The sequence below is a fragment of the Phyllobates terribilis genome, unplaced genomic scaffold (assembly GCF_046119375.1).
Source record: "Phyllobates terribilis strain yellow unplaced genomic scaffold, ASM4611937v1 Scaffold_120__1_contigs__length_5212024, whole genome shotgun sequence".
Taxonomy (NCBI): Eukaryota; Metazoa; Chordata; class Amphibia; order Anura; family Dendrobatidae; genus Phyllobates; species Phyllobates terribilis.
In genome coordinates, this window is record NW_027362880.1 from 2336593 (window position 1) to 2356575 (window position 19983).

The 19983-nt window shown below is 47.0% G+C and overlaps 1 protein-coding gene across 1 annotated transcript in view; it reads left to right on the forward strand.

Moving 5' to 3' along the window:
- The window catches only part of LOC141201613 (uncharacterized), a 126331-nt gene that overhangs the window by 36873 nt on the left and 69475 nt on the right, over positions 1-19983 (forward strand). The window contains exons 8-12 of the mRNA XM_073663616.1: positions 3250-3462; positions 3541-3921; positions 4025-4055; positions 4124-6337; positions 6393-6796. Coding sequence (XP_073519717.1) covers positions 3250-3462; positions 3541-3921; positions 4025-4055; positions 4124-6337; positions 6393-6796 — 3243 coding nt within the window. The remainder of the gene's footprint in view (positions 1-3249; positions 3463-3540; positions 3922-4024; positions 4056-4123; positions 6338-6392; positions 6797-19983) is intronic.

Sequence of the window (19983 nt, forward strand, 5' to 3'; positions counted from 1 at the left end):
AAAATATCCATGAGTGGTCTGGTCCTGAACCCTATATTGCATGTGAGCATTTACCACTCACTGCGGAGAAATTGGACAATATCAAATGGCTGAAGCTTACATCAACTGCCATGACCCTGCTGAAAGGAATAGTAGAAAATAAAAATCTTCTACGGAACATAAGACAGACCAACTACTTCTGTCACACAGGAGAATTGGCATTGTATTTGTAGTTTTAAAATACCAGCCTAAGCGTTTACATCTCTTTATTGATGGCATGATTGCTCGCAGCCAGTTGGCAGCCTTGGACCACAATAGGAATGTTAGTAGGTTGAAGGTTGTGGTGGAACATGGCAATGAAACAACTTATTGCACTGACAGCGTTAGACACCATCTTGAATTTTCAAAAGCACGCAAAGCTCGGTTGTAAAATGTTTATATGAGCCCACATCAAGATTTTCTACAAGACATTCGAATTATGAAACAGGAACTTCAAAGCACCTGGAGATCGAAACGCACAGAGTTACCACCAAATATTGCTTCTGTCCCGAAGCCGGATAAACGACAAATTATTGAAGAGCAGGCAACCCGCTACTAAAGTTTAACAACATGTCATGTCTAAAAATAACAGTCTAACTAATACTTGTAGTTAAAGGTGTTCTTTAACACCGGGCAACAAGTCAGTAGTGACTGTATGTAAATGCAGACTTGTGATTCCCACATCACACACAGAGGGCGAGCGGCCATATGACTGCAAGTGTGTGATTACAATACTTCCAATGGTGTCGGCACTGTGTCTCCCAGTGATTGCGTCACAGTGTAATGTTATGTGAACCCTGTGGCCGGTCAGTGGCCCCTTCTCTGTCTTCACCTTAGTAAAAATCGGTTACATCTGGAGCAAGAGGAAACGCAGGAGCTCTCACGTCCTACAGATATAAGTGGTTGGTCAGAAGGTGGGAGAGTGAAGCGGCTGATTGGCCACAGAGTGACTGCTGACTTGTACTTGATGACCGCTCAACCCTTTTAATGCATGGTCTGGTTCAGCACGTTTTGTATAAAAACTTTTTTTTAAAGCAAGTTATTATTGTTTTTGTACTAAATATGTTATTTTTAATTAAAAATATTGTTAATTAATAAAAAAAAATTTACACTTAACACTACATCTACGGTGAATATTTTTCATAACCTTGTATAATTAAAATGTCCAGTCATGTACAAAAACATATTTTGTATTTATTTTAACATAAGTTACAAGAAAAACTGGAACATATAGTTTAAATAGTAGAAACATTAATTCAATTTTTTAATTATTAATCATTAAACACGAATAAAAAATAGTTACAGAATGTACACATGCTACATAACTGCTAATAAATTTGGAACACTCAACTATCCAATACATATGAAACAGCCTCGTTCAGACGAATGTAAAATACTTGCAGTCACAGACCTAAACTATTGTCAGTCACTGACCTCAGACAATATGCTGTCTGTGAATTAAAGCTTAATCGAAGCAAAAAATTTATATTATTAAAAATTTATATGTGTGGGTAGGTTGACCTGTGGATGTTGGGGACGCCACGTAACACCAGTGTCCTCCCCTTCAGGGTCAGGATATTTATCTCTTATTGTATTAACTGCACATGAAGGAATGGGCACACGATGGGGTTCTCCCAAAAAACCATATCTCATGCTGGTGAGACTTCTGTACGCCGATAGTCGCAGATACCTGGGTGTTAGAAAAATAAAATATAGGTAATTTACATTCTATTTGACATTGTATAGCGTATAGATGTAAAGAAAGTTGTAATTATTTTGATTAGAGGGAACAAGTCTATAAACACTATTTTCCTGCAGATATAGTGGTGATCTGCAGATAATTAGCATTAGGGCTCTCACCACCTTATAAATCACAAGAGCTATCTGATGGTTTATTGGATAACACACTCACCCATGTTTTTCAATGGGGCGGTGCAGATGGACAATTTTTTTCACTGACATTTTCTCTGTATAGCGGCCGAGGCTGGATGTATAGCGGCCGGGGCAGGATGTATAGCGGCCGGGGCAGGATGTATAGCGGCCGGGGCAGGATGTATAGCAGCCGGGGCAGGATGTATAATGTTCGGGGCAGGATGTATAGCAGTCGAGGTAGGATGTATAGCAGCCGAGGCAGGATGTATAGCGGTCGGGGCAGGATGTATAATGTCTGGGGCAGGATGTATAGTTGTTAGCACCACGCTGGATTCCTACTCGGACACACAGGGTCTCCAGCGTGTCACTTCACTTACCCGCGCTGTGGTTGATGCTTCCCTCCCCCGTGCTGTGTCTGCTTCCAGCAAGGCTTCCAGTCATGTGCTTAGGGCACGCGCGCTCCCTCCCTCTTAAAGGTCCAGCGCATGCACTTGCTATTACATCCCCAGCCAATGTATATTGCTTCCTCTCCACTAGGGAGATGCCTGAGCTACCTTCCTGTTTCACAGTCGAAGTTGTTAAGGTTGCATACCAGTCCTGTCTGCTACACTCTGGTGCGAATCCTGTCTGCTGCAGTCTGGTGCGAATCCTGCCTGCTGTACTCTAGTGCGAATCCTGCCTGCTGTACTCTGGTGCGAATCCTGCCTGCTGCACTTGGAGTAAACCCAGCCTCACCATCAGAGGTTCTAGTGAACAGTCAGGTGCTCGCCTAGTCACGCCCCTCCAGGCTCTCTGCGGTCCATGGCACAGTGGTTCCACAAACCACTTATGTGACAGTTTGCCCAGGCTATGAATCCCGCTGGACCCCGGATCCCACCTGATCAGACCATGTAACAAGAACTCTGCTGACAGAAAGGCATGCAGGAAAAGTTGTCAATGCAGTTGCAGTGCCTGACTACCAAGTTGGAGGCCTTAAACATCTCTCCAGAGTCCCCTCATGTTCAAGCAGCCATGTCTTTTCCGGAAACTTCTCAGACTGTTTGCTTAGTTTGAGGTCCAGGCCCCTGACTTGCAGCTCCACCACACTTTGACGGCAATCCAAAGCTCTACCGCGGGTTCATCAATCAGTGTCGTCTATACTTTGATCTTCTTCCTCACCACTTCCTGTTGGACCGAGCAAAGGTAGCATTCCTTATGTCGCACCTTGGAGGCGAGGCCCTGGCGTGGTTGAACCCATTATGGGAGACAGAGGATCCGATCATCTCCTATTTGCCAGTATTCTTGGAGGCTTTCCGCAAAGTATTCAATGAACCTGGGCGAACGACCTCCTCAGCTTGCGCTCTTCTCCGCTTATGTCAGTCCAATTCATCATTGGGACAATATGCAGTACGCTTCCGCACTCTGGCCCCTGAACTCGGATGGAATAACAGAGCTTCGGTGGCGACATTCTGGGAGGGGCTTTTCGGAAACATTAAGGATGAGCTAGCCGGTCGAGACCTTCCAACTACCTTCGACGACCTGATCGCCCTCGCCATCCGTATAGACCTTCGTTTCCGAGAGCTTGTCCGTGAGGTAGCAGGTGAAAGAGGATCACGGCGCCTGGTTTAGTCCTTTCAAAGGCCGCTTTTTCCTTCGCTCTCCCCTGTCGAGGCTTCACCTGAACCCATGCAGATCGACCGCTTTGCCCTTGCCAGTCAGCGTCAGAAGGATTGCCACTCTAAAAGCCAGTGCCTGTATTGTGGAGACATGGACTACTCCATTCGAGCCTGTCCGGTGAAGCCGGAGAAACTCCAGCATCTAGGGTCGGTAGGAGAGGCCTCCCTAGACGGAAAAGACAACTCTCTACCCCTGACCCTTACTGTGGCTGTGACAACCAGTGTATCCCAGTTTATTGAGAAGGCGTATATGGATTCCAGAGCAGCAGGAAATTTTATCCTCCAGGCAGTAGTGGATCACTTCCAAATCCCAGTTCATCCACTACAAAAACCTCTGGCTATAACATCTGTCGATGGGAGAACTCTTCGGGAGATGGTTCTTCTGGCTACTGAGCCACTTGAGGTCCATATTGGAATGCTTCATACTGAGAAGATAGTGTTCTATGTCCTTTTCCACATGTCTCACGCCTTTCTCTTAGGCCTACCATGGCTACGACAGCATGAACCTGTGTTGGACTGGAGGACTGGAGAGGTGCTCCGCTGGGGACATTCCTGTCAATAGAATTGTCTGGCTTCAGTGCGTCCGGCCAAGGCCCCGTCTTATTCAGCATCGCTGCCCGGTTTGCCATCTGCCTATTGGTCCTTTGCCGATGTATTCGACAAAAAGGAAGCAGAGACTTTGCCACCTCACAGGCCATATGAGTGCCCTATCGACTTGATTCCCGGATCTACACCCCCTAGAGGCCGAATTTACCCCATATCTCCAGCTGAGACTCAAGCTATGTCGGACTACATTCAGGAGAATAGGGCCAGGGGGTTCATTCAGAAGTCCTCTTCTCCTGCTGGGGCTAGGTTTTTCTTCATTAAAAAGAAAGACGGATCACTCCGACCCTGTATAGACTATAGTGGTCTGAACCAAATCACGGTGAAAAATCAATACCCTAACCCACTGATCCCTGAATTGTTTGACCGATTAAGGGGTGGCAGGATCTTCACCAAATTAGATTTAAGAGGCGCCTACAATCTAGTCTGCATTCGCCGGGGAAACGAGTGGAAGATGGCCTTCAACACCAGGGACGGACATTATGAATACCGAGTGATGCCCTTCGGTCTCAGTAATGCACCGGCAGTTTTTCAAGAGTTAGTCAATGATATCTTCCGGGATCTGCTTTATTCCTGCGTTGTTGTGTATCTGGACGATATTTTGGTATTTTCCCCTGATCTGGCATCCCACAGACGAGCAGTTCGGCAAGTTTTTCAGTGTCTTACGGAGAATCGACTCTACGCCAAGTATGAGAAATGCGTTTTTGAACAGTCCGCCCTTCCCTTCTTGGGTTACATTATCTCAGATACCAGACTCAGGATGGATCCTGAGAAAGCCTCTTCCATCATTAAATGGCCGCTGCCCGTTGGAGTCAAAGCAATGCAGAGCTTTCTTGGCTTTGCTAACTATTATCGACAATTCATTCCTCACTTCTCCACTCTGACCTTTCCCATCTCTGCCATGACCAAAAAAGGAGCCGATCCAAATAACTGGTCCTCTGAGGCTGAGGAAGCCTTCCGCTCTCTTAAACAGTCCTTCTCCACCGCTCCCATTCTGCATCGTCCGGATTTGAACAAACAGTTCTTCCTAGAGGTGGACACATCCTCGTTAGGGGCTGGAGCTGTGCTCACTCAGAAATCTTCCTCGAGTCGCCGACGAATGTCCTGCGGTTTCTTCTCCAAGGCCTTCTCTGCTCCACAGTGTAACTACTCCATCGGTGACTGGGAGTTACTCGCCAATAAGATGGCTTTGGAGGAGTGGCAATACCTGCTGGAGGGCGCAGTCTATCCAGTGGTCATCTACACGGACCATAAGAACCTGGCGTATCTCCAGTCTGCCCAGAGATTTAATCCACGCCAGGCCAGGTGGTTTTTGTTTTTTGCCCGCTTTAACTTTTTGTTACATTTCAGGTCCGGAGACAAGAATGTCAGAGCTGATACCCTCTCTTGCTCATTTCTGTCTGGGGACCAAGAGAAGGATCCTCAATTTATCATCGAACCATCCAAGATGGTTACTGTCGCTCCAGTCAGCCAGTCACAAATTCCCCCTGTAAAAACCCTTGTGGCTGAATCCGAGAAGGAGCGAGTTTTTTCATGGGGCCACTCGTCCAAGGTGGCTCATCACGCGGGACAAAGGAAGACTCTACAATTGATTTCTCGCCACTACTGGTGGCCATCTATGAGGAGGGAGATCTATGCTTATGTGGCTGCCTGTCCGATTTATGCCCACAATAAAGTCCCCAGACGACTTCCTACCGGTTCTCTCCTGCCTTTACCAATGCCATCTGGTCCATGGCAGCACATAGCAATGGACTTCATTACAGATTTGCCAGTATCCGAGGGTAGCACTGTCATCTGGGTAGTTGTGGACTGCTTCTCCAAAATGGTGCATTTTACCCCATTGCCTGCTCTTCTGTCTGCTCCTGAACTGGCCAACAGCTTCATCAAACATATTTTCCACCTGCACGGATTTCCTCGTCACATTGTGTCCAATCGAGGTTCGCAGTTCACTTCCAGATTCTGGCGAGTTCTCTGTAAACATCTGGATATCGTCTTGGACTTCTCCTCGGCCTATCACCCTCAGTCCAGTGGGCAGGTGGAGTGTGTCAACCAGGTCCTGGGCAACTACCTGCGACACTTCGTCAATGCCCACCACAATGATTGGGTGAAATTACTTCCCTGGGCTGAGTTCTCGTACAACAATCACGTTGGTGAAGCCTCAGGAGAGTCTCCTTTCTACATTGTGTTCGGTCGGCAACCCGAGGTTCGACCTCCCGGTGACGGTTCCTTCTGATGTTCCCGCAGCAGATGTCCTCTCCAAGGATTTTGTAAAGTTATGGGAGAACACCAAAGCCACTCTAGAAGCATCCTCCACCCGTATAAAGAGACATGCAGACAAAAGGCGCCTGGACCCTCCGTGCTTCTGCCCTGGCAACAAGGTATGGCTCTTGTCCAGGTACGTCCAGCTGAAGGCTCCCTCTTACAAGTTGGGTCCTCGTTTTATCGAGTCTTTCAAAGTGCTGAAGTGGATCAAAAAGGTCTCCTATAAACTGAAGTTGCCTCCTTCATTACAGATTCCAAATTGTTTCCATGTATCTCTACTGAAGCCGGTCATCCTGAGCCCCTTCTTCAAGGATCCCAGTACCACGCCCGCGCCAACTGCCTCGGATGATGTTTTTGAGGTGGAGAACATGTTGGCCATGAAGAAGGTGAGAGGCAAGACTTTCTTCCTGGTTGACTGCAAGGGATTTGGTCCCGAAGAGAGGTCCTGGGAGCCTAAGGAGAACATTCACGCTCCGATTCTCCTCCAGAACTTCCTTGATGGCTTGAAGAGGAGGGGGCATAAAAGGGGGGGTACTGTTAGCACCATGCCGGATTCCTGCTCTGACACACAGGGTCTCCGGCATGTCACTTCACTCACCAGCGCTGCGGTTGATGCATCCCTCCCCCGTGCTGCGTCTGCTTCCAGCAAGGCTTCCAGTCATGTGCTTAGGGCATGTGCGCATGTGCTCCCGCCCTCTTACAGGGCCAGCACATGCACTTGCTATTACGTCCCCAGTCAATGGCTGTGGGACATTACATATATATTGCTTCCCCCTCACTAGGGAGATGCCTGAGCAACCTTCCTGTTTCACAGTCTAAGTTGTTAAGGTTGCATACCAGTCCTGCCTGCTGCACTCTGGTGCAAATCCTGTCTGCTTCACTCTGGTGCAAATCCTGCCCCCTGCACTCTGGTGCAAACCCAGCCTGCTGCTCCATCCAGTCTGTCCTACTGGGTCTAGGTGCTGCGCGTCTGTTGGTCTGTCCTGAAGTGGCATCTGGCGTTCATCAGGAGCCAAGTCTAACATCACCATCAGAGGCTCTAGTGAACAGTCCGGTGCTCACTTAGTCACGCCCCTCCAGGCTCTCCGCAGTCCGTGGCACAGTGGTTCCACAAACCACGTCCGTGACAATAGTGTCCGGGGCAGGATGTATAGTGGCCGAGGCAGAATGTATAGTGGCCGAGGCAGAATGTATAGTGGTCAGGGGGCAGGGTGTATAGTGGTCGGGGGGCAGGGAGTATAGTCGTTGGGAGGCAGGGTGTATAGTGGTCGGGGCAGGATGTATTGCGGCCGGACAAGGATGTATTGCGGCCGGACAAGGATGTATTGCGGCCGGACAAGGATGTATTGCGGCCGGACAAGGATGTATAGCAGCCGGACAAGGATGTATTGCGGCCGGACAAGGATGTATTGCGGCCGGACAAGGATTTATAGCGGCCGGGGCAAGGTTTATAGCGGCCGGGGCAAGGTTTATAGCGGCCGGAGCAGGATGTATAGTGGTCGGGGCAGGATGTATAGTGGTTGGGACAAGTATTCAAACGAGAGCACAGTGTTTGCTTTATGTATGTGATAAACTGGCCTTTGATATTTAGAGAACATTTTAATGATTATTACTTATGAATTCTCATGTCGATTACATTGTCTTTCTGTCAGTTGACGGACAGACTGAATAATCCGTATTTGAAAGTCTCTTGACAGAATCTCTGTGTTGAGCTGCGGATCGTCCGTCACACATTAGTGAGTTTCTAAAATATGTGACATAGATTGATACTCAAGGCTGCAGACGCCTTCTTCTACTGTTGGCATTGCAGAGCATTATCTGTGCTCAACAATCTTCCATGTGGATCTGGTGTTTGAGTTGGACGTTCCTCACTGTGGATCATTTTGGAAACACCATGGGTTAAGTCAGTTTTCTGCATCAACACGACTCTGCAGTCCGTCTAGCAAGGCTTGCCATCCCTTAAAAAGAACAAATAACTCCTCTTATGGTACAGACTGGTGAGCTGCACTTCAAAAATGTTTTCTTAATTTTGGTTAACATTATAAGTTAAAAACATGAATGGATTAAAAAAAATTACACACAGTATATGTTTATACCCTTTGATAGAGGTTTTGTTTTTTAAGATAGGTCATCAATACATATTAGATTGCGGTGGAATGTAGCAGCCAAGATAAACTATTTATTTCAACTTTATACTTTAGAAGTAAAAGTGTACAATGCAGAACACCGTTGCCACACCAGTACACCAAACGTTATTAGCTGGAGCTCGGTACTGCTGAAAAACGTAATAAAAATATAACATGAGAAGATTTGCAGCATCCGGCAGCACTAAACTGTGATGGAGCAGCGGCGTCAGCACCATAGACTTTGCTCCAGGAGACCCCGAACTGTGATCTAATCAATTACTTTATCAATGAACAATTAGAAATCAATGTAATCCCAAGGTTATGTGCTAACTAATATACCTACAGAGTTAGAGCCTTGAGGGGGGTGAGTTGAAGTTGGTCTGACTTCATGATCATCATCACCATCATCCTCTGTTTCTTCCTGCAAAAATAAAATACATAATTAGCATAATAATAATGCAACTAAATAGACCTTAGAATGAAAATGTAGAATTATACTTAACAAATTGTTTCCTCGGAAGCTGGATCAATGTCTGACTCTGATTCATAATCAATTAGTTCAGCAGCAAAAGTTCTATTGGTAAACACAACATGTAAAAGTAAATTATTTTAGTGTTAAAAAAAACCAACAATAATATTAGACATTAATATTAGCACTATGCATATTGCATTTACAGTATACTGTATTTAATGGGATTGTCCAGTAATTTACATTGATGGCTTAGCCTAAGGATAGGTGATAAATATAAAATCAGCAGTTATTGGCATCAGCGGCCAGACGTCAACAGCAACGTCAACTACCTGGTGGACATGGCCGGGTAATGCACATCTGCCCTAATGGAAATGAACAAGGTTAGATCTGTAGCACCACACTGTGGCTGCCGTACAGTGGGAGTGAGGTAGCTCCGCTACTGAGCAGATCTCTCCGCTGTTGGTGCCAATAACAGCTGATTGGTGAGGGTGCTGGATGTCGTATCGCCACCCCAGTGATGACCTATCTGAAGGAGAGGCCATAAATATAAAGTAATGCACAAGTACTGAACAATCCCTTTGATATATGATACATAAACTGTTTGTGGTCTATAAGATGCACAGAGTATGTTCCATTCACTATGTAACCAGCGTTATACCCATGACAGCAGTCTGTGCATCAGGGTGCATGAGAACGAGTTGCCATCCATCATCTCATGCCTAGCCACCCTGCTAACAGACTAATTTGAAGGGGTTGTCCATCATTAGACTACAAGTCTGTAGTCACTCGGGGTGAATGGAGACTTGTGATTCCTCATATCACACACACACAGGGAGCGAGCATCATGTGAGTGCAAGTATGTGATTTGAATACTTCCAATGGTGTTGGCACTCTGTGTCTACCAGTGATTTTGTCACAGTGTAACATTATGTGAACCTTGTGGCCGGTCAGTGGCTGCTTCACTGTCTTCGCCTTAGTAAAAATCGCTTACATCTAGAGGAAGAGAAAAAGCAGCATCAGCGCTCACGTTCTACAGATAGAAGTGGTTGGTCAGAAGGTGGGAAAAGTGAAGCGACCACTGATTGACCACAGGGTTCCAGTGAGGTCACACTGTGACGCAATCGCTGGGAGAGACACAGTGCCGACACCATTGGAACGTGCAGGCACTGGAATTGAGTAAACATACAGACTAAGAAGTGGCTGTTAAAATAGTGGACAAACCCTTCAAAGTTCATATATAGTTTTATATATATTGTCATAGAAAATTTCTCTCTCCTCCCTCCACTATACTATTTGTCAAAAGAGTTATAACCAGTTGCTCATATGCAAATAGCAGAAGCCACCAAGTGTCCAGGCTAATTAGCACATCAAATGGAAAGACAGAGTTGATGAATAGACACCTTGGTGAGGAGGATACAGCTCCTTTGAGTTTCAAAGGAATTCTTTCACACTTCACACAATAGCAGGGTCACCCTCATTTTGAAAGTCTTTTTGCTCAACAGAAATCTGCAGCCGGCACCGACATGAAATATGGAATATTGGGGTTTCTATAATACCGATTGCAATGGGACACATTTTTAGCAGTGGGGTTAGCTAAGGAACAATACGCATATGTTTCAGTATCTGAGCTATAATGCAAAAGTACAAAAATAACAGTCACAGATATGCCATGTGTAGTCTCTAAAGAAAGGTAAATTCGTAATAAAAAATATGGCATCACTTGCTAACTTCTGCAATCAACCAGCGAGGAGTTATCGCAGAAATAAGATATTTTAATAAAACCATGAAGGCTAGAGCCAAGCCCATGTGAGGTCATCACAGGGGCGTGTGTGGCCAAGTCCCCCCTTCGGCATAAAAGATCCAGCGAAAGATGGATAAATACTCATGCAGGAAGTTACATAATTTCATGTAGCACGGGTCCCGTTACATAATGGCCAGAATTGGGGTGCTTCCCTCCAGCTAAACCGATGCACAGTAACACCATCTGGTTTTTGCAACTGCACTTGGGGACACTTTCAAATTTTTCCCAATTTTTCGGACTGACTGACCTTCATTTCTTAAAGTAATGATGGCCACTCGTTTTTCTTTACTTAGCTGCTTTTTTCTTGCCATAATACAAATTCTAACAGTCTATTCAGTAGGACTATCAGCTGTGTATCCACCAGACTTCTGCACAACACAACTGATGGTCCCAACCCCATTTATAAGGCAAGAAATCCCACTTATTAAACCTTACAGGGCACACCTGTGAAGTGAAAACCATTTCCGGTGACTACCTCTTGAAGCTCATCAAGAGAATGCCAAGAGTGTGCAAAGCAGTCATCAAAGCAAAAGGTGGCTACTTTGAAGAACCTAGAATATAAGACATATTTTCAGTTGTTTCACACTTTTTTGTTAAGTATATAATTCCACATGTGTTAATTCATAGTTTTGATGCCTTCAGTGTGAATGTACAATTTTCATAGTCATGAAAATACAGAAAAATCTTTAAATGAGAAGGTGTGTCCAAACTTTTGGTCTGTACTGTATAATATATATATATATATATATATATATATAAACATATGTGACTCTGCATCAAAATATTCAAGTGTATAATATATGTATATGAATAACAATTTTTTTACTTACATACATACACATAAAAATATATATATTTGTGTATGTATATCAGGGTCGACATAACACTGGTGCAATCTGTGCAGCCAAGTGGCAAGGGGGGGGGGGGTCATTTCTACCTCCAGAGAAGGTGGAATTGTGCATTATGATGAGCTGTAAGGGTATGTGCACACCATCTTTACTGTCAGTGATTTGAACGCAGTATACTTTATGTTCATTGTGTTCATTGAACCATGCGGATTCACTGCATCCAATACATTGTAGTGATAGACCAGCGGCTCCGCAAGAGAAATTGTTATGCAGCGGTCTGGAAAGACACGCCGTATGTGTCACGGGTGTGTCGCCACGAAGATCGTCACGAGTACACAGCCTGACTTCTCGCAGCTGACTTGTTGGTGCTTTGTGTTTTTCGGCAGTGAGGGAGTTAATTCTCTCTCTCTCTCTGTGCTAGACGAGGTCCAGCCTCGCCCAGCTGCAATCAATACTGCTGTAGTGAGACTCCTTCAAATGCCTGCTGGTCTGTTTGGGAAGTGTCGGTGAAAGCATTTCATTCAGACTAACAGAGCGGATCGTGGTGTTTGGAGTTTCTGAGATAAGTGTATTTAGAGTGTTTTTTCCCTTCCTCGCTTTATCATTTATCTCCTTTCCCGTTGGTGTTCCCTCTGTTGTAGTTGTGTAGTTGTTGTATGCAAGGTGGTTTTGGTTTTTCCCTTGTACTGTCTCGTTCGTCTAAGTACTGTGTGTGGGCATATTATTACTTGTCCCCTTTTGTTGTGATCGGGGTCCTTCTCAGGACTAGATTTCTTAGGTGCAGGGATCCTCAGGAGGTAGGGGTTACGCTGGCGGCCTGGACCTCTGTACCTTTAACAGTACCTCCAGGTTGAGGGACTAGTCAGGGCCCCAGCTTAGGGTCAGCTTAGGCCCCCTACCTCCAGTATACAGAGACAGCGTGACATTTTCACCGACCCACTTAGTTTTTCTCCAGCTACCATGGATCCAGTAGCCGGTCTAGCTCGGCAGTTGCAGAGTTTGTCCATGGAGCTGGCGGACGTTAGGTCCAAGGTTTTGCATCCTCAGGAGCAAGCCGGACCAGAACCTAAAGTAGCTCTCCCTGACAGGTTCACTGGGGGGCGGGACAAGTTTTTTGTTTTCCGGGAGGCATGCAAGTTGTACTTTCGGCTGTGGCCTCGGTCATCGGGGAGTGAAGAACAAAGGGTGGGAATTGTCATCTCGCTCCTACAAGGGGACCCACAATCTTGGGCGTTCTCTCTTCCCCCGGGCTCCCCGGCTCTCCAGTCAGTGGATAGGTTTTTCGCTGCTCTGGGACTCGTATATGATGACCCAGATCGGATCTCCCTTGCTGAGTCTAAGTTACGTAGGATCCAGCAGGGAGATCGTCCGGCGGAGGAATTCTGTTCGGAGTTCCGTAGGTGGGCCACGGACACCCAGTGGAATGACCCGGCTCTTAGGAGCCAGTTTTGTCATGGTTTATCCGACAAATTACAGGATGTGTTGGCACAGTATGACTCTCCCGCGTCACTGGAAGCCGCTATGGCCCTTGCTATTCGCGTTGACAGACGGCTTCGGGAGAGGTGCGGGATAACTCTACCCCCTGTGATGACTCCACCTCCTACAAGGTCCCCTCATATGGTGGTTCCCCTGGTCAGTCCAGAGGAGCCTATGCAATTAGGAGGGACATCATTTCGGGGGAGGGGACCGGTGGTGCGCCATAAGACAGGAAGGTGTTTCTTCTGCGGGAGAAAGGGACATTTTATTGGGGGGTGTCCATCCCGTCCCTTGCAGAGTGAAGAGTCGTCGGAAAACTGTTGATCCCAGGTTGTGTGGTGGACGGCAATCTGGGAGTAGGTATTTCGTCCCTAGGTTCGTCTCAGTTTCTCGTACCGGCGGAGGTGGTGGTGGGTACGAGAACTGAGAGGATATCTGTTCTTCTGGATAGTGGGGCCGGGGCTAATCTGGTTGATGCTCGGTTTGCCTGGGTTCAAGGTATGCGATTGAGTGAGTTGGCTAAACCCATCCCCATATTCTCGATCGATGCCAGGCCTCTCGGTCAGGGAAGTTTTTTGCAAGCTGTGCATGACGTAAAACTTCAAGTGGGGGCGATACATAAAGAACTGTTGTCTTGCTACGTGTTGGAGGGTCTTCCCACTCCTATAGTGTTGGGCCTTCCTTGGTTAGCTAAGCATAACCCGGTTATTAATTGGCAAACCAGAGAGATAAGCCAATGGAGTAAATTCTGTAATAAAAACTGCATGAACACGGTCATCGGTGCGGTTACTCCTTGGGTCTTACCTCCATTTCTGGCGGACTTTGAGGATGTATTCTCGGAGAAAGGGTGTCAGGAACTACCTCCTCATCGCGAGTATGACTGTTCTGTAAAACTGCTCCCTGAGGCCAAGTTACCTAAAGCTAGGTTGTATAACCTTTCTGGTCCTGAGAGGCAGGCCATGAAGGATTATATTTCAGAAAGTCTGGCTAAGGGGCATATTAGACCTTCATCTTCACCGGTGGCTGCGGGGTTCTTCTTTGTTAAGAAGAAAGATGGAGGCCTACGCCCTTGCCTGGATTTCCGTGAACTTAATCGGATTACGGTCCGAGATCCGTATCCGCTCCCACTTATTCCCGATCTCTTTAATCAGATCGTGGGCGCCAAATGGTTCTCTAAGTTGGATCTCAGGGGGGCGTACAATCTGATTAGGATGAAGGAGGGGGATGAGTGGAAGACGGCGTTTAACACTCCGGAGGGGGATTATGAGAACCTTGTCATGCCATTCGGTCTGACTAATGCCCCGGCGGTGTTCCAACACTTTGTTAATGACATTTTTCGCCGCCTGGTGGGACAGTTTGTTGTCATATATCTGGATGATATCTTAATTTACTCGCCGGATCTGGTGTCTCATCAGGAGCACGTTAGGCAGGTGTTACAGATCTTGCGGGATAATAAACTGTATGCCAAATGGGAAAAGTGTGTGTTCGCCGTACAGGAACTCCAGTTTTTAGGCTTCCTGGTTTCAGCGTCCGGTTTTCGTATGGACCCTGGGAAAGTGCGGGCAGTTCTTGAGTGGGATCGGCCAGAGAATCTTAAGGCACTACAACGTTTCCTGGGGTTTGCTAATTATTACCGGAAGTTCATTCGTAATTTCTCGTCCATGGTTAAGCCTCTCACAGACATGACTAAAAAGGGGACGGATTTTTCTAGGTGGTCTGACAAGGCTTGTCAAGCATTCTCCTCCTTGAAAAAATGTTTTGCCTCGGCACCCATACTCATTCAACCTGATGCGTCACAGCCATTCATTGTAGAGGTAGACACTTCCGAGGTAGGGGTGGGAGCAGTATTGTCACAGGGTTCGTCCCCTGGTAAGTGGCATCCGTGCGCCTTTTTCTCTAAAAAATTGTCATCCGCTGAGAGGAATTACGATGTCGGCAATAGGGAACTCTTGGCCATTAAGTTAGCTTTTGAGGAGTGGCGCCATTTTTTGGAGGGGGCAGTCCATCCGGTCACCGTCATCACCGATCACAAGAACCTGCTATATCTGGAGTCCGCGAAACGTCTGAATCCCAGACAAGCTAGGTGGTCATTGTTTTTTACCAGGTTTAATTTTGTCGTTACATATCGTCCTGGGTCAAAAAATGTAAAGGCGGATGCCTTATCTCGTAGTTTCCCTGGGGCCGGGAATACGGACGACCCGATTCCTATCCTTCAGGAGGGGGTGGTGGTTTCGGCAGTATGCTCTGAGCTGGAGGAGGAGGTATTGGAGGCTCAGGGGGACGCCCCTGTTGGACCTCCGGGGAGACTGTTTGTTCCAGATCAGTTGCGACAAAAGGTGATCGAGGCACACCATAACTCAGTTTTTGCAGGACACCCGGGGAGTAAAGCAACTGTGGATCTCCTCTCGCGTTGGTTTTGGTGGCCTAACTTACATAAGGAGGTGGTAACTTTTGTCGCGTCCTGTGGGGTTTGTGCGCGCTCTAAGACCTCACATACCCGTCCGTCTGGGGCCCTCTTACCTTTGAAGATCCCGGAGCGTCCTTGGACTCATCTGTCTATGGACTTTATTACGGACCTCCCTCCGTCTTCGGGTAAAACGGTCATACTCGTTGTAGTGGACAGGTTCAGCAAGATGGCACATTTTATCGCTCTTCCGGCTCTCCCTAATGCTAAAACTCTTGCGCAGGTGTTCATTGGGGAGATTGTGAGGCTTCACGGGGTACCCTCCGAGGTGGTGTCTGATCGGGGGTCTCAGTTTGTGTCCAAGTTCTGGAAGGCGTTTTGTGCACGGCGGGGGATGCATTTGTCATTCTCATCGGCTTTTCATCCTCAGACCAATGGTCAGACGGAACGTATGAACCAGAGCTTGGAGACATATCTCCGGTGTTTTGTGTCAGAGAACCAGGAGGACTGGGCTTCTTTCTTACCTCTGGCAGAGTTTGCTCTTAATAATAGGCGGAGCGAGTCCACTGGTAAGTCCCCGTTTTTTGGGGCATATGGTTTTCACCCCCAGTTTTGTACTTTCAGTAGGGGGGGCTCTTCGGGGGTTCCTGAGGAGGAACGATTTTCCTCATCACTCGCTTCAGTATGGAGAGGGGTGCTCTCTGAATACTATGGGGAACCGATACAAACGTATGGCTGATAGGAGGAGAGTGTCTGGTCCGGACCTAAGTGTGAACGATCGGGTATGGTTGTCTACCAGGAATATTAAACTTAAGGTTCCCTCCTGGAAACTGGGTCCCAGGTTCATCGGGCCGTACAGAATCAGTTCTATTATTAATCCGGTGGCATTCCGTCTTGACCTCCCCCCTACGTTTAAAATTCACAACGTGTTCCACAGATCGTTGCTTAAGAGGTATGTGGCGCCGGTGGTACCGTCACCTTTACCTCCCCCTCCAGTGGTGGTCAATGGTAACTTGGAGTTCCAGGTATCGAGGGTCATCGATTCACGCTTTAATCGCCGGTCCCTTCAGTACCTGGTTCATTGGAAAGGGTATGGTCCTGAGGAGAGGATGTGGGTTCCTGCGTCGGATATTAACGCAGACCGATTAGTTCGGGCCTTCCACACGACTCACCCGGATAAACCTGGCCCTGAGGGTCCGGAGGCCCCTCGTAGAAGGGGGGGTACTGTCACGGGTGTGTCGCCACGAAGATCGTCACGAGTACACAGCCTGACTTATCGCAGCTGACTTGTTGGTGCTTTGTGTTTTTCGGCAGTGAGGGAGTTAATTCTCTCTCTCTCTGTGCTAGACGAGGTCCAGCCTCGCCCAGCTGCAATCAATACTGCTGTAGTGAGACTCCTTCAAATGCCTGCTGGTCTGTTTGGGAAGTGTTGGTGAAAGCATTTCATTCAGACTAACAGAGCGGATCGTGGTGTTTGGAGTTTCTGAGATAAGTGTATTTGGAGTGTTTTTTCCCTTCCTCGCTTTATCATTTATCTCCTTTCCCGTTGGTGTTCCCTCTGTTGTAGTTGTGTAGTTGTTGTATGCAAGGTGGTTTTGGTTTTTCCCTTGTACTGTCTTGTTCGTCTAAGTACTGTGTGTGGGCATATTATTACTTGTCCCCTTTTGTTGTGATCGGGGTCCTTCTCAGGACTAGATTTCTTAGGTGCAGGGATCCTCAGGAGGTAGGGGTTACGCTGGCGGCCTGGACCTCTGTACCTTTAACAGTACCTCCAGGTTGAGGGACTAGTCAGGGCCCCAGCTTAGGGTCAGCTTAGGCCCCCTACCTCCAGTATACAGAGACAGCGTGACAGTATGTCCGTGTCCGCGGGTGATCCGCATGTGCACAGAGACGCATAGTGGGCATAAGATTTCTTGAAATCCCATCCACTATGCTGTAACATCTGGCTGCTGCGGATTGCACACAGCGAATACTGATAGGGTGCACATACCCTTGTACTGCAAAGGGCCCATATACCGTTTCTGAAACAGGGGTCTCTCCTGTTTATGAGCCCTTATGGTGTAAAATACACACACATATAATATGCATACAAGTATATGTAGATTGACATATATACCTACACGTGTAGTGTGCATTTACTTATATGAGACATATGTACAGTGAGATCTCTCTATATCACATATCTATACTAATCTATATATACTATGAAATATATCACAAAGAGCAAAAGATAAAAGCTTTATTACCATGGCTGTGCCGTCCTTGGTGCTGGAGCTTGTGACACTGATGTGATGTCTCCTCAGCCATAGTTGCTTGTGTCACAATAAGATGCTACAGATTGAAGATAGAGGAGGGTGAGGAGGGTGGGTGTGCTAGGTGCTGGCTTACAGGCCAGTGCAATGCATGATGGAACCTTTGGAAGTGCACTGAGGTGAAGGGTACATTGCTGGAAAAGGAAAAAAAAAAAAAAAAAAAAAAACTCTTTAAATCTCTTAGTTTGCGAGTGTGAACGAGCTGCGTGTGTCCGGAGCGTAAGTGCGAACGAAAGTAAGTGTGTGACTTGTTTTTCAGTGAAGAGGTATTGGGAATCCTGCAGAAAATACCTGTGTGAATTGCGGTGAGTGCTGCATTGTGACCTGCTGAGTGCTTTTCTACCTGTTTAGATTTATTGGGCTTTTTAAAATCTATTTTCTCACTACAGTTTTAGTTTCTTAGTTTACTACCTGTGTATTTAAGGGTTAACTACATTGCACTAAAATCCTGAGGTGTAGATTTACTCACAAGGGGTTAATTAAGGGGAAGGGGTCATAATTAAGGGTTTATAAGGGGCAGCTGGTTGGGCATCAAGTCCTTTGGAAGTGCATTGAGGTGAAGGGTACATTGCTGGAAAAGGAAAAAAAAAAAACTCTTTAAATCTCTTAGTTTTGTGTCCGGAGCGTAAGTGCGAACGAAAGTAAGTGTGTGACCTGTTTTTCAGTGACTTTGGATTCAGGGAGTTTGGAAGGGAGGACTTAGGACTGAATTGCTGACTGTATTTCATTCTTTCTTTACTTTACTTTTTACTTAATTAATCCACCTGACCTACTTAGCTGATTTCCCCATCCATACTTGATACTTTATTGATCCCCCGTCCATACTTAACTGATCCCCCGCCGATATCTAATTGATACACTTGCACATCCCTAATTGATCCCCGTCCATACACCTATATATAAAGAATTGTGTTTTGTACTTGTATATATATATACTGACTGTATCCCCATATTTAGAATGACGTCCATGTTGGCCGGAGCCGTGCAGTGTACATCTTGCGCAATGTATGCATTCCGTGAGCAACCGCTCGAGGATCCATACTGCTGCGAGAGATGTGAGCATATCGTGCACTTGGAAGCCCAAATTCTGGATCTAAGTGCTCAGATAGCGGTACTGAGGAGCATCGACAACATGGAACGGAGTTTGCTGCTCACCGAGCAGACACTCAATGGGTCAATACTGGGGGTGGAGCATAGAGGGGAAGTGCAGGCTGAACAGGCAGGGAGCTGGATAACAGTTAGGAGGGATAGAGGGAAGAAGTATAGGAAGGCTGGTTCAGAACCGGCATTATTGGAGCACGACAGATCCTCTGACCGCCGGGGGAGTGTATGCTCCAGTAATGAGGGGGAGGGGGGAAGTGTAGGGCAGGCAAGACAGGTCCTGGTAGTGGGTGACTCTATTATTAGGGGGACAGACAGGGCAATCTGTCACAAAGACCGGGATCGCCGAATGGTGTGCTGCCTCCCTTGCGCTCGAGTCCGGCACATCGCGGATTAGGTTGACAGGTTACTGGGTGGGGCTGGAGAAGACCCAGCGGTCATGGTCCACATCGGCACCAATGACAAAGTGAGTGGTAGATGGAGGGTCCTTAAAAATGATTTCAGGGACCTAGGTAGGAAGCTTAGGGCAAGGACCTCCAAGGTAGTTTTCTCAGAAATACTACCAATCCCGCGAGCCACACAGGAGCGCCAACGGGAAGTTAGGGAGGTGAATAAGTGGCTAAAGAGTTGGTGCAAGGCAGAAGGGTTTTGGTTCATGGAGAACTGGGCCGACTTCGCGGTCGGCTACAGGCTCTACCGTAGGGACGGGCTGCACCTCAATGGGGAGGGTGCAGCGGTGCTGGGGAAGAAGATGGCTAATAGGTTGGAGGAGTTTTTAAACTAGAGACGGGGGGGGGAAACCAAGGAAATAGGTGGGATGTGAGGCAAGCAAGGGGGAAGGGGAGAAGTGAATATAATGAGGGTGGAGAGGGGGGTGGGGATAGTACAGTTAGATCGTTAGAGAAGAATAGAATGCTAAATAACCCCAAAGTTTTATCTTGCATGCTGACCAACGCAAGAAGCCTGACCAATAAGGCGGATGAGCTGCGGGCGCTTATATCGGAGGAGAGGTATGACATCGTAGGTATAACAG